This window comes from Ictidomys tridecemlineatus, chromosome 1 (genome assembly GCF_052094955.1).
Source record: "Ictidomys tridecemlineatus isolate mIctTri1 chromosome 1, mIctTri1.hap1, whole genome shotgun sequence".
NCBI lineage: Eukaryota > Metazoa > Chordata > Mammalia > Rodentia > Sciuridae > Ictidomys > Ictidomys tridecemlineatus.
The window spans coordinates 90,493,910-90,509,318 of record NC_135477.1 but is presented as its reverse complement, the minus strand read 5'-3'; the positions used below and the strand labels follow the sequence as shown (position 1 = coordinate 90,509,318).

The 15,409-nt window shown below is 33.3% G+C and overlaps 1 protein-coding gene across 2 annotated transcripts in view; it reads right to left on the bottom strand.

The window, feature by feature from the left end:
• Positions 1 to 935: 935 nt before the first annotated feature.
• The window catches only part of Fam151b (family with sequence similarity 151 member B), a 31,610-nt gene continuing 17,136 nt past the window's right edge, over positions 936 to 15,409 (bottom strand). For both annotated transcript variants that reach the window (XM_078044401.1, XM_078044397.1), the window contains exon 6: positions 936 to 4,705. In XM_078044401.1, coding sequence (XP_077900527.1) covers positions 4,546 to 4,705 — 160 coding nt within the window. In that variant the 3' untranslated portion in view covers positions 936 to 4,545. The remainder of the gene's footprint in view (positions 4,706 to 15,409) is intronic.

Below are 15,409 nucleotides of genomic sequence, written 5' to 3'. Positions count from 1 at the left end.
AAGGAATGCAGGCCCTGCCTCAGAGTCTAGTATCCCACAGGTAATTTTTAAAAATGTCTATGTCAGATCAGTATCTTCCCCACTGGCTGGTGTGCCCCTCCGACTGCAAGGCCCTTCCTATGAGTGAACCCAATTCATCTTTCAACACACAGCCCAAGCGTGCCCTCCCTGCTGTCTCCTTCAGGCTCTCACCACACCCAGATCTGAGGAGTTTTAGCAAGTGTGCAACTCATCATTCACATCTCTCTCTCTCTCTCCCTATTAGAACATAAGCTCCTTAGAGTAGGAACCTCAGCACATCAGACAGAGAGATTTGATGCCTGTTTCCTTCCTTCTCAGAGTTCCTACTGAGCTGGGAGGATTCATGGGATTCTCATTTAAAAAATGAAACAGGTGACTGGTGCCCAGACCAAAGGATGATGGGTATAAAGAGGGGAGAGAAGTAATTACAGCAAGTAGAAAGCTGACATTGATTGGGCCACTGGAATACTATACTCTGAGCTCCTGCTGCTGAGGTCCCCAGAGCTCCCTAGGATCCCTCCCTACTACTTGAAGACCTCATTATCAGCTGTTCTTGGCTCCACTTATTCATTATCCTCTCATTTTCTATAGAAAGAATTTCTTTACACTACTGTCATTTTTCTTGCATTGATTCATGACTGTATGACTATAAGTAGGTTATAAGCTCCTACTAGGTAGACTTACATCTTAGTTAATGAAGTTAGAGAGCATTTTTCTATATATTCACTAGATATCCAATTAAATATGGTGTGTGTGTGTGTGTGTGTGTGTGTGTGTGTGTGTGTGCAAAGAACCAAAATCTTAGCAAATAAGCAAACTGTTCCAAATTACTTTTAATAATTTCCCACTGGATAAATTAGTACATATTTGAATAATTAGCAATTCTATCACTCTTACAGGGCCAAAATCAACTGTGCTTTTCTTTAATTTTTTATTAGTTCATTATATTCATACATAACAGTGGAATTCATTTTGACATATTCATAAATGTATATAACATCATTTGTTCTATTTTAATACCTCGCTCACTCACCCCCTCCCCTGATTCCCTTTCTCTGCTCTATTGGTCTTCCTTCTATTATTCATTATTTTTAAATTGGTGTGTAATAGTTCTACAAAATTGTGATATACTCATATATGCTCTTATGGTTTAGATATTTTAGATGTTCCCCAAAAGTTCACATATGAGACAATGCAAAATGATTCAGTTATGAGAGTCTTATCCTAATTAGTGCATTAGTACCTAGTAGGGATTAACTGGGTGGTGAATGTAGGCAAGTAGGGTATGGTCGAAGGAGGCGGGTCATTGAGGGCGTGACTTTGGGGTATATATTCTGTCCCTGAAGAGTGGAGCTCGCTCTGTTTCCTGATGTCATGTTCCTAGCTGCTTTCCTCCCCTATACTCTTCCACCATGATATTCTGCCTCACCTCGGGTTCCAAAGAAAAAAAGTCGACAGGCGATGGTCTAAGACTTCTGAAACTGTGAGTCCTAAAGTAGACTTTTTCTCCTCTAATTATTCTTGTCAGGTCTTTTGGTGACATCAGGGAAATAACTGACTAAAATCATGCACATAGCATAAGTTAGTCATTCTGAATTTTTGAACAACTGAATGAATCTCTTATCAGAGTTAGGGTTAGGGTTGCTCTGCCAGTCATGGGCAATAGCATTTGGAGGCTTTGGGATCTCAATACGTTAGACTGGAGAACTAGAGAAGGGACAAATAGTTAATACTTAACCATTTACCTATTTTCGTGTTTGAACTTCTTTCCAAAATTTTTCTATAAATATAAATACATACAATTTTACATAAATAGTATGATATCATAATGTTCTTTTACAACCTGCCAAGATAGATTGTAACATCTTTCCACATGAAATTCATATATATGATTTACATACAGTAAAATGTACAGTTCAATAATTTTTTGACTACATACACATTGAAATAACCATAAGAACAAGATACAGAACATTTTCATCAACCCCCAAACATTCCCATATGCCTCATCTTAGAAAATAACCTACCCATGCCCATGGGTGACCACTGTGCTGACTTCTATCCCAATATACTGGTCTGGGCTCTTCTTGAACTTCATATAAATGGATGCTTATACTATGTGGCTCATGTAAACTGTTCCTTTTGCATGTTTTTAATATTTACCCTTTTTGTTTTACGTATCAGTAGTTCAAACATTTTTAGTGATTTTGCCATTTAGCAATCTTCTAATTGATGGAAAGTTGGTTGTTTCTAGTTTATTTTTGGCTAAGATTATAGTTGTTATGAATATTCATTTAAAAAAAATTTTAGTTGTAGATTGACACAATATTTTTATGTGGTGCTGAGGACAGAACCCAATGTCTCACATATGCAAGGCAAGCACTGTACCATTGAGGTAGAGACCCAACCCCATGAAAATTCTTGTAGAGATCTTTTTATGCACACATATTAGCTCTTTCCTCTTGAATTTATGCTACAGTGAGAATGGCTGGGCCCTGGGTATAGATACTGTCTTTATAAGAAGCTGCCAAACTGCTTTCCTTTCTTTCCTACAATGCACCATTGGTCCTCATTAACATTCTTAGCCTTTCTGCAAGGCAGGGTGTCACACGCCTATAATCCCAGAAGCTCCCTAGGCTGAGGCGGGAGGATAGCAAGTTCAAAGCCAGCCTCAGCAACTTGGTGAGGCCATCAGCAACTTTGAGAAACCCCATCTCAAAATAAAATAACAATAAAAGGTGGCTGGGGATGTGGCTCAGTGGTTAATGCCCTGGGTTCAATCTCTGGTACAAAAAAAAAAAAATTAGCCCTTCTCATTGGTATATATTGGTATTCCATTTTGGTTTAAATTTGCCTTTACTGGATAAATAATGCGATTGTGAACCTTTTCATATTCTTTTGGCCATTTGACTATCTTCTTTTGTGAAGCATCTTTTCAAGTCTTTTCTCATTTCTAATTAGTTTTTTTTTTTTTTTGGCTTTTTCTTATGAGTTTACAGGAATTTTTCATATATTTTAAATACAAGCCCTGTCAGGTATATGTCAATGGTGGTTTTTTGATGAGAAGTTTTAAAATTTGATAAAGTTCATTTATCATTTTTTTCTTTTCTGGTTAGTGCTTTCTGGTTATTAAAAACAAAAGCAAAAAAAAAATCTTTTGCCTACTCCAAAGTCACAAAAATATTCTTATTCTCTTTTAAATGCTTTATAGTTTTAGCTTTCACATTTAGGCCTAAGATCTCAAATTACTCATGTATGGTGTGAAGTAGGGATTCAAGGTTATTTTTCCCATATGGATAGTCATTCAAAATTTACTTTAACAGAATACATTTTATAACTCCCTTGGGTGTTTTTTGTTCCTAAGAACACCTTTACATCTTAATCTAAGTGCCATTCTGCTTATAGATTTCTCAATATAAAGGAATTATAATATTAATATTTAAAAATATTATCAAGGGTAAGATAATCAAGTAGCAATTCCTTCTGGACAAATAAATTTTATTTCAAATTTCATCAAAATGTAGTTTATTTATTAAGTCAAGTTTTTGTACAAAAGTAATTAATGTATGTCATTGTAGAAAACAAAATTTTTACTGTAATTAAAAAAATTTTATTACAATTGTAAAAATTTTAATATGAAATTGCACCTTTCATTTTGGCAAACAACCACAGAAAATGAAATTTTAGGTATTATATGACAAATAGCACTGTGCTCAACTAGAGATGAATATTAAAGTAGAAATACTATAACTATTTAAGTATATGTCTACAGTGTTTTGTGTTGTATCTTTTAGAACCACCTATCTATAATGTACACAATCATAAGTTGTCTTTTTTTGTTTAAAGAAACTATCTGTAGGGCATTAACTGTGTGATAGGCATTGAGTTAGATGTCTATGTAATGTGAGTCTCACTTAATCCTCACAACTTTCTGAGAGAATGCTCAATTTACTCCCCACTTTATGGATGAGGAAAGTGAGAGTTGATGTCATTAAAATTGCCCAAAGTCTGTGGCTAGTAAAGGACAAAAATGGGGCTGTAAAGAAAATCTGTATGCATTCAAAACCAAAACTCTTTTTTTCTCTATAGAAAACTAATTGATTTTCTGGGAGAAAAAAATAATTGATTAACAAAAGGCAAATTATACCTTAGGGCATTCTCTGGTAAATCAAATTTTACTAAATCAAAGAAGCAACATATTTTTCCGAATGCCTTGCTCAGGACCATGCCAGGCAGAGCAAAAGATACAGATGTATGTACCCTTACTGTGAAGGAATTTACAATCTAGCTTGGAAAACATTTGATAAATTATTATTATACTAAGCCCACTGAAGTCTCTTCTTATCAAATCTTTCATATAAATGAAGCATTACAAGGACATATGTCTAACAGAGTAAGCATATAATAAGCACTTTTTGATTAGAAAAACTGAGTACAAGCCTATAATCATGATATGGCAATTAATTCAGACCAAAGCAGAGGATTACGAAACCAAAACAGAAAATAATTTAGAAGATGTTCTTCTTAGAGAGTAAATTTGATTCCAATGGCCTGTTTAAATTCATGGTTTTGTGGTTCCAAAATGTCATAGAAAACTTGACTTTTATTAAAACGGTCTCGAATATAAAGTAAATCTTCAATGGAATAGTTATCATTTTTTCCAGCCCAAATTGTCAGACTGTACCTGTATTAAAATAAAACAGAACTATATTGTTAAAATGAAAATAAGAAACATAAATGAGCAATTCCCATAAGCCTAAAAATATTCCCATTTGTCTCTGAATCAAAAGCACACAGATGAAAAAATTAATTAGCAATGGTGTAATTAATATTTTTCTATTTCATTCCTTCATCAACATCAAAGAGACTAAAGACAAAAAAATTCACACTGATGTTGTCTAAATTATATCACCTCTCTATGTGAATTAAATGGCTTTGGAAACTCACATTGATGGTAATGAAAATGGGTCTAATTTGGGGAAAAGGAACTGAAGAGACTGTGTTGCTAATCAAGGAATCCATCCCCCCACATACAAATTCCAGCTATAACCTGGTCAGAGTGCAAAGCACAACTGGAAAAGAGCATAAATGTTACTGACATTTTCAACACTCATAGTCATCATAGTCAACCCATTCACTATCCCTTTTGGGGGTTTGTATGAGATGTGAGAATGCCAAGAGATGTCATTAATAATAACAGAACATTGGGCTGGGATTGTGGCTCAGCAGTAGAGCGCTAGTCTAGCACAGGCAGGACCCAAGTTCGATCCTCAGCACCACATAAAAATAAAGGCATTGTGTTGTGTCCATCTACACCTAAAAAATAAATGTTTTTTTTTTTTTTTAAAAAAAAGAAGAACATAACAGTGGCTGGGGTCCTGGCTCAGTGATAAAGCACTCGCCTAGTACATAAGGGGCCTGGGGTTTGATCCTCAACTCCACATATATATAATAAAATAAAGGTTTTGTGTCCACCTAAAAGTAAAATCATATTTTAAAAAACAATAACAGAATAAGTTTATATCACCTTCTGAGGAGTTAAAAAACAACATATGCAAATTTACATGGATATATGAATATGCTCAGAATCTAAATGTTATTTACACTCCACATTTTCATTTCTTCCAGTGATAATACCACTATTGCATTAGAGTCTAGGGAAATGCAAAGCTGTTAAGCTCATATTTATTTTCTCATAAACATGTCAGAATTAAGGGAAAAATCTTTAAAGCATTTCTTCTACTAATGATACAAAATAACTGCCTGAGGCATCTGGTCTTAAATTGACACATTCCTGCCCTTAAGAATAGTAACATCATTTTGGAAATATAATAACAAAAGAAAGTACTTTGGATTTTGTTGCATAGCAGCATCATATAACAAATCAAAAAGAATTTTAAACTACATCAAAGAACTCAAAATAGAAAAAAATGAAAATTAGTTTTGAAACCTGTATTATTATTATTTATTTTTTTGGCTAAAATGGAATCTACTAATTTATGGGCACCATGGTGACAAACCTTATAAAGACACAGATATGATCATTTAGGTTAAAATAAGGGCTTTCCAGTGTTATTTTTCATCATTTAATATTCCTCTATTGTATTTAAACTGAAATGGGAGAAATAAAATTGCTGAATATTAAATTGTACTCATTTGAATCAAGTCATAGGCTTCATTTATTAAACCTTTTTTATTGTGAAAAAACATGCATGGTACATAAAACATAAATGTAGATTTTAACAAATCATTATAAAATGAATGCCACTGTAGCCAAAATAAAAAGCAAGAAATAGCACACGGCCATCACCTAAGAAGGCACCTGTGCATCCCTGCTCCATCTCAGCCTCCTCTCCCTGCATGGCTCCTCTTCTACCTTTCCTCCTTCTCCCACTTTGAGAAGCAAAGTGTATAAAGTAGGTCTCTTGTTTTAAAAGGAGAGGGAAATAAGAATAAATTCATATTTTACTCTGATGTGCATGAAGAGAATAATAACTGTGGTTAACAAGAAGCTAACAACGATGGTTAACGAGATTGGGCAGGAGGATTAGGTAGATGGAGAGAGGATTTTCATAGTGTAACCATTTGTTTATTTGGTTTTTGAACCCATGCATTACATATTTAAATAATTATATTAAAAATAATTCTGAAAGACAACAAAAAGGCACAAAAGAAACAGCATGTAATTGTGTGAAAGAAGCTAGTAGTTTTACTCAATATCAATTTTCCTTTTTATATCCACAGTACTAGATGACTTAACTAGTGAATTCTACCAGATGTTTTAGGAAGAATTAACATCAATTCTTCTTAAATCCTTACCAGAAAATTAAAGAGGAAAGAATACTTCCAAATTCATTTTAGAAGGCCAACATTACCCTAATATCAAAGCTAGAAAATGATAATACAAGAAAAGAATATTACAGGCTGATAACCTAAAGAATATGAATGAAAAATTCTCAAAAAAATATAGGCAGACTGAATCCAACAGCACTTTTAAACCATCATATATCACAATCATCTTTATCCCTGTGATGCAAGACAGTTTAAAACATGCCACTCAATAAATGTGGCATGGCACATTAATAGAATGAATGATAATAATCATATAATTATTCCAATAGGTGTAGAAAAAATATCTAACAAAATTTAAAATCCTTTCATGATGAAAACTCAACAAGTTAGGTGTACAGAAAGAAAATTCCTAAACATAATAAAGCCCATATATGATATGCACATAACTAACATCATACTCAATAGTGAAAAGCTAAAAGTATTTCCTCTAAGAATAAGAACAAGACAAGGATGCCCATTTTCACCAGTTCTCAACATACTACTGGAAGTCCTAATCAAATCTATTATGGAAAAAAGAAGAAGGAGAAGGAGAAGGAGAAGGAGAAGGAGAAGGAGAAGGAGGAGGAGGAGGAGGAGGAGGAGGAGAAGAAGAAGAAGAGGAGAAGGAGGAGGAGAAGAAGAAGAGGAGAAGGAGGAGGAGAAGAAGAAGAGGACGAGGAGGAGGAGGAGGAGGAGGAGGAGGAGGAGGAGGAGGGAAAGGGGAAGAGGGAGGGGAGAGAAGAGAGGGAGGGGAGGGAGAGTGATAGAGGGAGGGGGAGGAAATTAAAAATTCACCAAATTGGAAAAGAAGAAATAAAATTGTGTGTGTTTTCAGATGAAATTATCTTATACATATAAAATGTTAAAAGATGCTGGGAACAGTGGCACAAGCCTGTAATCCCAGCAGCTCAGGAGGCTGAAGCAGGAAGACCGTGAGTTCAAACCCAGCCCTAGCAAAAGCAAGGCACTAAGCAACTCAGTGAGACCCTGTCTCTAAATAAAATACAAAATACAGCTGGGATGTGGCTCAGTGGTCGAGTGCCCCTGAGTTCATTCCCCAGTACCCACCTCAAATCCCTAAAAGACTCCCCAAAAAAGCTGTTAGAAGTAATAAATTCAATAAAGTTATAGGATATAAAAATCAACATATAAAAATCAGTTGCATTTATTTACTTCTTCTTCTTCTTCTTCTTCTTATTATTATTATTATTATTATTATTATTATTATTATTATTATTTTAGTTGTAGTTGGACACAATACCTTTATTTCATTTATTTATTTTTATGTGGTGCTGAGGATCGAACCCAGGGTCTCACATGCATGAGAGGAGCACTCGACAGCTCCGCTGAGCCACAACCCCAGCCCTCACTTGCATTTCTATATACCAACAACACACTGGCCAAAAAAGAAATTAAAAGAGACATTCTGATTACAAGAGTATCAACAAGAATAAATTACTTAAGAATAAATTTAACAAAGGAGGTGAAATATCTGTAGACCAAAACCTACAAAGCATTAATGAATGATATTAAAGATGGCACAAATAAATAGATAACTTGTGTTCAGGGATTGGAAGAATTAATATTGTTAAAATGTCTATACTACTCAAAGCAGCCAATAAAATCCCTATCAAAATACCAATGGCGTTTTTCATAAGAACAGATCAATCCTAAAATTCATGTGGAACCATGGAAGATTCAAATAGCCAAAGCAATCTTGAGCAAAAAGAATAAAATTGGAGGCACCTGACTCCTAATTTAAAATGACATTAAAATTACTTGAATATGAATGAAAAATCCTCAAAAATACAGACTCCTAAAATTACATTATAAAAATTACAAAAAAATTTTAAATTACATTACAAAAAAATCTACAGTAATCAAAATAGTACGGCATTAGCATAAAAACAGACACACACACATCAATGGAACAGAACCAAGCCCAGAAATAAATCCACAGATTTACAGTAAACTGATCTTCAACAAAGTCTATAAAGTATGAATATAGACATTATCTGGTTACAAGACAATGAAGCTGGAAATTAACAAAATGAAAAAATTCTACCACTGAGGTGCCTAAAAAATTTCCTTCTGAATACCTTTGAGACAAAAGAGAAAAAGTTACAACTACAGATTATTTATAAATGAATAAGATGAAAAGCTACGTAACAGTGATAGGATACAGCTAAAGAAATGGAGAGAGGGGAAAAAAACAGTCTTAAATGCTTATGTTGATAAATATAAATAATGACTATAAATATATTATCAAATATAAAAATGAATATAAGTAAGCTAAGAATCCAAAGGAAGAAAAGAAACTACAGAAAGTAGAATCTCTATTAATAAAGATAAAAAGCAGAAAATAATAAGTCAGAAGCCATAAAAATAAATAAATCCAAAAGTTGATTCTTAAAAACAAAATAAACTGGGGCTGGGGTTGTGACTCAGAGGTAGAGCTTTTGCATACCACCAGGTTCGATCCTCAGCACCACATAAAAATAAAATAAATATATTGTGTCCACCTATAACTAAAAAATAAATATTAAAAAAATAAAAATAAACTAAAAAAGAAAAAAATTCACAAAATCCAATCAAGACACTAGTGGAAAAGCTCAAATAAACAAATTAAGGGAATTATCTTAAAGACTTAGAAGTGGAGAGTAATAAATTGTACTTCAGTCAACCATATCTAAACAAATTTAAAAACCTGGATGAAACGAACAATTTTCTAGGAAAATATAATTTGTGAAAATTGGTTTCCAAAGAGATAGAAAACAGAAAAAAATCATTTACCAAGAAGAAAATAGATTCGGGCCTGGTGGAACATGCCTGTAATCCCAGTTACTTAGAAGACTGAGGCAGGAAGATTACAAATTTAAGGCTAGACTAGGTAATTCAGTAAGAACCTGTTTCAAAAAGTTAGAAAGGGCTGGAGATACAGCTCAGTGTTTAGCATGCCCAAGGCCCTGGGTTCAATCCCCAGTATGACAAAGGGGGTTAAAATAGAAAAGTCATTTAGTTAAGCTTTCCCCAAACCATTTTACTATTGAATTTACCAAAACAAAGGTTCAGGCTATTTCATTATTATTTTAATACATCCAAAAGGAAAGATCCCTCGTTTATTTATGAAATGTGCATGACACTCATGCCTAAAACTGAGAAAGGAAAAAAAAAATTACAGACTAAGCTCACTTTCTAATGCAGAAATTCTAATTATAATATTAGCAATTAAATTGAGTAGCAAGTTAAAAGACTGATATATCAAAATAAAGTGTTGAATGCAAGGATGCTTAAATACTATGAAATATCAAGATAATTTATCTTATTAATAGATACAGAGAAAACATTAGTATTTTTATACAAATTGGAAAGGTATTTAGTAAAATTCAATTATCCATAAGAATACAGATATTTCTTTAGACTGTTATCACTAGAAACTACTAAAAACTTTTACATTAAAGGTAGAGAGATGCATATGTTTACTAGCAATACTATTATTTAATACTTTTCTAGAATTCTCAGTCTTGACACTATTGCCTTCTGTGTGGGGCTGTCCTGTGTAATACAGGGTATTTAGAGAAGTGTCGCTGGCCTCTGTCACTAAAAGACAAAGGAATCCCTGCCCCTGCAACACACACACACAAGATCTGACAACTAAAAATGGTCCTCAGGCATTGTCTTCTGGAGAATTAAAATGCCCATAGTGACAATCTCTGTTATAGAGGTACTAAGCAACATACCTAGAAAAGAAAAAGAAATTTTTAGAGGTATAAAGGTTGAAAGGGAACAAATAAAATTAATATGATGGAAAAGAATATAATTTTTTTGTTTAGAAATTCAAAAAAATAATCTGAAAGACTTTTAAAAATGAATAAGAGAATTTAGTATATATATATATATATATATATATATATATATATATATGGTCACAGTGTAAATTTACAGAAATCAATCACACACACACACACACACACACACCCATGCATACTATATATATATAAAAAAAACAGTACAAGATAAAATGGTAGCAAAGAACCTATTTAAAATAGCAACTTAACATAAAATACTAAGTAGGAAAAAAAACTTCATAAACAATGTAAAATACTGAAGTAGAGAAAAGCTTAAGTGCTTTTGAGAAATACAAAAAAGGAACTGTACAAATGTATGTTTAATATGTCTTTAGGAAGACTTAACATCATAAACCTTCAATTCTCTTGATGTTAATTCAAATTATTCTTCAAAAAAAAAAAATAACAGGGTTTTTCACTTTTGAACCAATAGGCTGATTCTAAATCTCTAGTAGAAGAGGAAAGCAAGCAAAAATAACCAGTATGTCTTTTGGTGTGTTGTTTAGAGCACAGGTTAAGTGTTTTAACACGGAAATTTCAAAATACAGTGACTCAGACATGACAGACTTTGTATTTCTCTCCCAAATTGTCCAACGGCAGGAATGAGGACTCAGGTGGCTGGGGGTCTCTGTTTCCATGGTCATCTAGAGCTCAGGTTCTACTCTACTCTATCTTCTTCCTCTACTAACTCCAAGAGTGTTCTCATGCACGAAAGTGAAGGCTGCCATTTACCATCTTATTCACATTCTAACCCACAAATGTTGAAAGAAAAAGGAAAAAAAATGTTGTGAACAGATATGATGTTTGCTGGCCAAAATGTGGTCCCATAAGTACACCTAGTAAGTTGAGATCAACTTACTAGGTGTACTTATGATCATCTCTGGCTAGATGGCCAAGATTCTAATAAAAGCTTATATGAGTCTCAATTGCTTCTGGAACATTTACAAGTAATCAGAAATTCAGAGAGGTTTTTATTCTTTCTGCCTTCTGGTTTGCTGATAATTCAGCATGTGAGATTTTGTTGATATTATTGTCATTCTTCTAGTGTTTTTGATATTTTCCAGGAAAAGGTGTAAGACTGGGAATTAAACCTCTGCCATGATCCTGCTTGAACTATGAGTCCCCATTATACACATAAAATAATATGAATAGTCTAAGAGTCAAAAGAAGTTGAAGGGCTAAAGTTGTGGCTCAGTGGTAGAGCACTTGCCTAACGTATATAAAGCAATGGCCTCAACCCTGAGCAACACATTAAAAAAAATACATAAAATAAAGATATTGTGTCCATCTACAACTAAAAAAAAATTTTTTTAAAGATGGTTGTATATTTGTTTGCTTGTTTAAGATTAAAAAAAAAAACTTTAACAAACTTCAACTTCTCAGCAGAGCAACTGTTCTTGAACAGGTATGTTGTCAAGAATTGGAACTTCTCCATGCTTCGTGGCTTCTACAGCAGGATGAGTTCACCAGCTGCTTAAGCAAGAAGCAAAAACTGATTGGCAGTTCATTGTTATAGTTCCCTGACAAAGAATGAATGCTGTCCTACTTCAATGGCTTTCTCAACATCACAAGATTCATTCATGTACTATGCATTATTGACTGTTTCAAGATGAAGATCTTGTTTAAAGGTGAATGAAACATTGCTGCGCATCTTCTGGGAAGTGTTCTTTTTCTAGAAGCCACTCCTCTTTTGTTTTAGTCAGCTTTTTTTTTTCAGCTGTGACTAAACAACCCAACTAGCACGACTGTAGAGGTCAAAGTTTTTTTCAGGGCTCACATTTCAGAGGTCTCATTCCATGGACAGCTGGCTCCATTCCTTGAGGCTCAGGGTGAGGCACAACATCATGGCAGAAGAGTATGGCAAAGGGAAGCAGCTCACATGATGATCAGGCAGCAGAAACAGAGGCTTCACTTGCCAGATACAAATATATTCCTCCAAACCACACCCCCAATGTCTTACCTCCTGCAACCACACCCCACCTGCCTTCAGTTACCACTCAGTTAACCAGCAGGTGGTTAATTCACTGAGCAGGTTTAGGCTTTTGTAACCCAATCATTTCCTCTCTGAATCTTCTTGCTTTGCCTCATGCATAAGCATTTGGGGTACACACACATCCAAGCCATAACATCTTTGTAGTATACTATTTGTATTGTATTGTACAGATAATGTACTGTATATATTTATATTGTATTTGTCATGTATCATGTAGTAATGACATTAGAGCATGCCACAAAATGATTTATGCAGCACCTGACACCAGAATAATCTAAATAACTTCTAAAACTCTTTGTTTAACATTGCTGCTTGTAACTATTTAAAAACCAGAACATTCTCTCCAGAAGGCACTGATTTCTAAGCCTCTATGATTAAAGAATGCCTATGAGCATTTGGTTTTTCCCTTTAACACGAGTTTAGTAAATCCCTGTGAAGTGTGCTAGGCACTATTCTAAATGCTGAGAATTCATGTTATCAAGATAAACAAGGCTGATGTTTTTATGTAAGCTCCAAAACATCAGATAATAAGAGATAATTATTAGGAACAAAATTAAAACACCTACATCCACCATGAAGATAATTCTAACTTTCAGTCTTCTGGCAGAATCTTATTCAAATTTTGTTGCTTGAATCACTAATGATTGAATAAATATCTCAGTGATTTTGCCCTAATTTAAAAAAAAATTAATTTACTATTTCTTCCTATCTCAAACAGTATAAGCCTTTCCAGGACTCTAAGAATGACAAAAATGTTTTATAGTTTTTTCTATAGGATAATTAGAAAAACTACAAAATTAGAAACTTAGTAGAATGAAAATGATCCTATACTCCATAGAAAGAGTAACTAGGTAAGTCTAAAAAACAACTGTACTAACTATAACAAAAGTCCAAAGGTATATTTGGACCATCAATTTCTAAGCGCCAGTAGTTATAAGCCATTTATCTCACTGGTGTCAGAAAGTTCCCAAAAGGCTTTTTTTTTTTTTTTTGCAAGTATGACATCATGATCAGAATTGCATCTTGGAAAACATTCAATTTTAGAATGGGTTGGTGGCAGTGTGGAAAACAGATTAAAAAGGGACAAGACTGGAGACATGGGGACCAGTTAATGATAAGAGATGATGGTAGGAAGGGTGGCAAAGCAACTGTGGAACTTGGCAACCACCTGGAGGAATAGCATGAGGAGAAAATGGTATGGACAGTCTCTGCACACCCCAGACTATTAGGTTATAGTCTGTTGCTTCCGACAATGGAGATCAGTGTGTGGGGAAAAGAACTCGGACTTTTTGCATTTATCTTTGTATTTCTTGTATTTTTTATTCAAAGGACATGTATTCGTACTGTATTTTTTGAGGGGGTATTTAATTTAAGAAAACCAGTAGCTGTATGACAATAACTAGATACAACCTCCGAATTTTCAAATGTTTTCTTTCTTAGTAGTCTAACTCTATAGGTCAGACATCATTTAAATAAATGCTCATAGAAGAACTGAAAAAAAATTAATTGTACTAATTTTGTGTTGGCCTTTTATGCTGGCTACTATGAAAAACATCCATACATATAACTAAATTTTTCAATAAAACATTTAGAGGCTGGATATGTAGTTTAGCAGTACAGTGCTTGCCTAGCATGTGTGAAGCACTGTGTTTGATCTCCAACAACACACACACACACACACACACACACACACACACGCACGCATTATATTCCAATATACATATTAACTTCAAATATTTGCTACTATGAGGTTAAAGAAAATGTATTATAATGCTAACTTACATTAAGTATTAATATACAAACATATTTGTCTTTGTACATTAATAAGATGGTATTGAAATGAATTCTAAATTATTTTTTTCATTAGTAGTGATTATTTAGTGTTCTTTTAGCTACACATTTTTATCTAGTTCCTTTAGCATATATTTAGGCGATAAATTGAATGAGAAGGGAAAATTATCTGTATTACATCACTAAAAAGAGGCTTAAAGCTCCCCATAGAGACTGCCAAGTGCTAGGCAATTTTTTTTATATGAAAAAACTAGATGAAAGCACTCTCATACAGGGAAGTTTTATAACACACACACTCTTAGTGGTTGAGACAATATATGAAGAAAAATGCATACTTAAAACAATTAGCACTTTATAAACTAAAACAAATAATAAAATACAATTTATTATTTGGCATCCTATTCACTAGGATACTCTCAATAATTACTTGTTAAGTACAGTGCTACAATAATTAACTTTTCTAATGACAACCCTAAGATATAACAAAAATCCTAAAATGCTTTCTAAGTCATTTTTAGAAGATCTTATTTATACATATTTATACATTGGCCTGTATTAATCGATATTCTGAATAGTGGTAATTCACTGTTTATATTAGAATTTGTTACTTAAAAACTTTATCCAACCAGTCACACCTCACCCTTATTGTGAAAATATGGGTCAAGGATTAATTTTAAATTAATTTTTAAAATGCATTATATAAATTCAGAATAAGGGGTGAAGATAATCACATTCACTGTTCCTAAATATATGTTTCAACAACACCTTTTTTTTTGCAATATCTTTTGAAAGATAAGATACTTTATTGTGGAAAAAAAGCCTGCTTTAAAAAATTACTTTTACCTTTGCTGTAATATTAATTTATTTATTATTTATTATTTATTTATTCATTTATTTTTTAATAGTTAAGAGACTTTATTCTAAT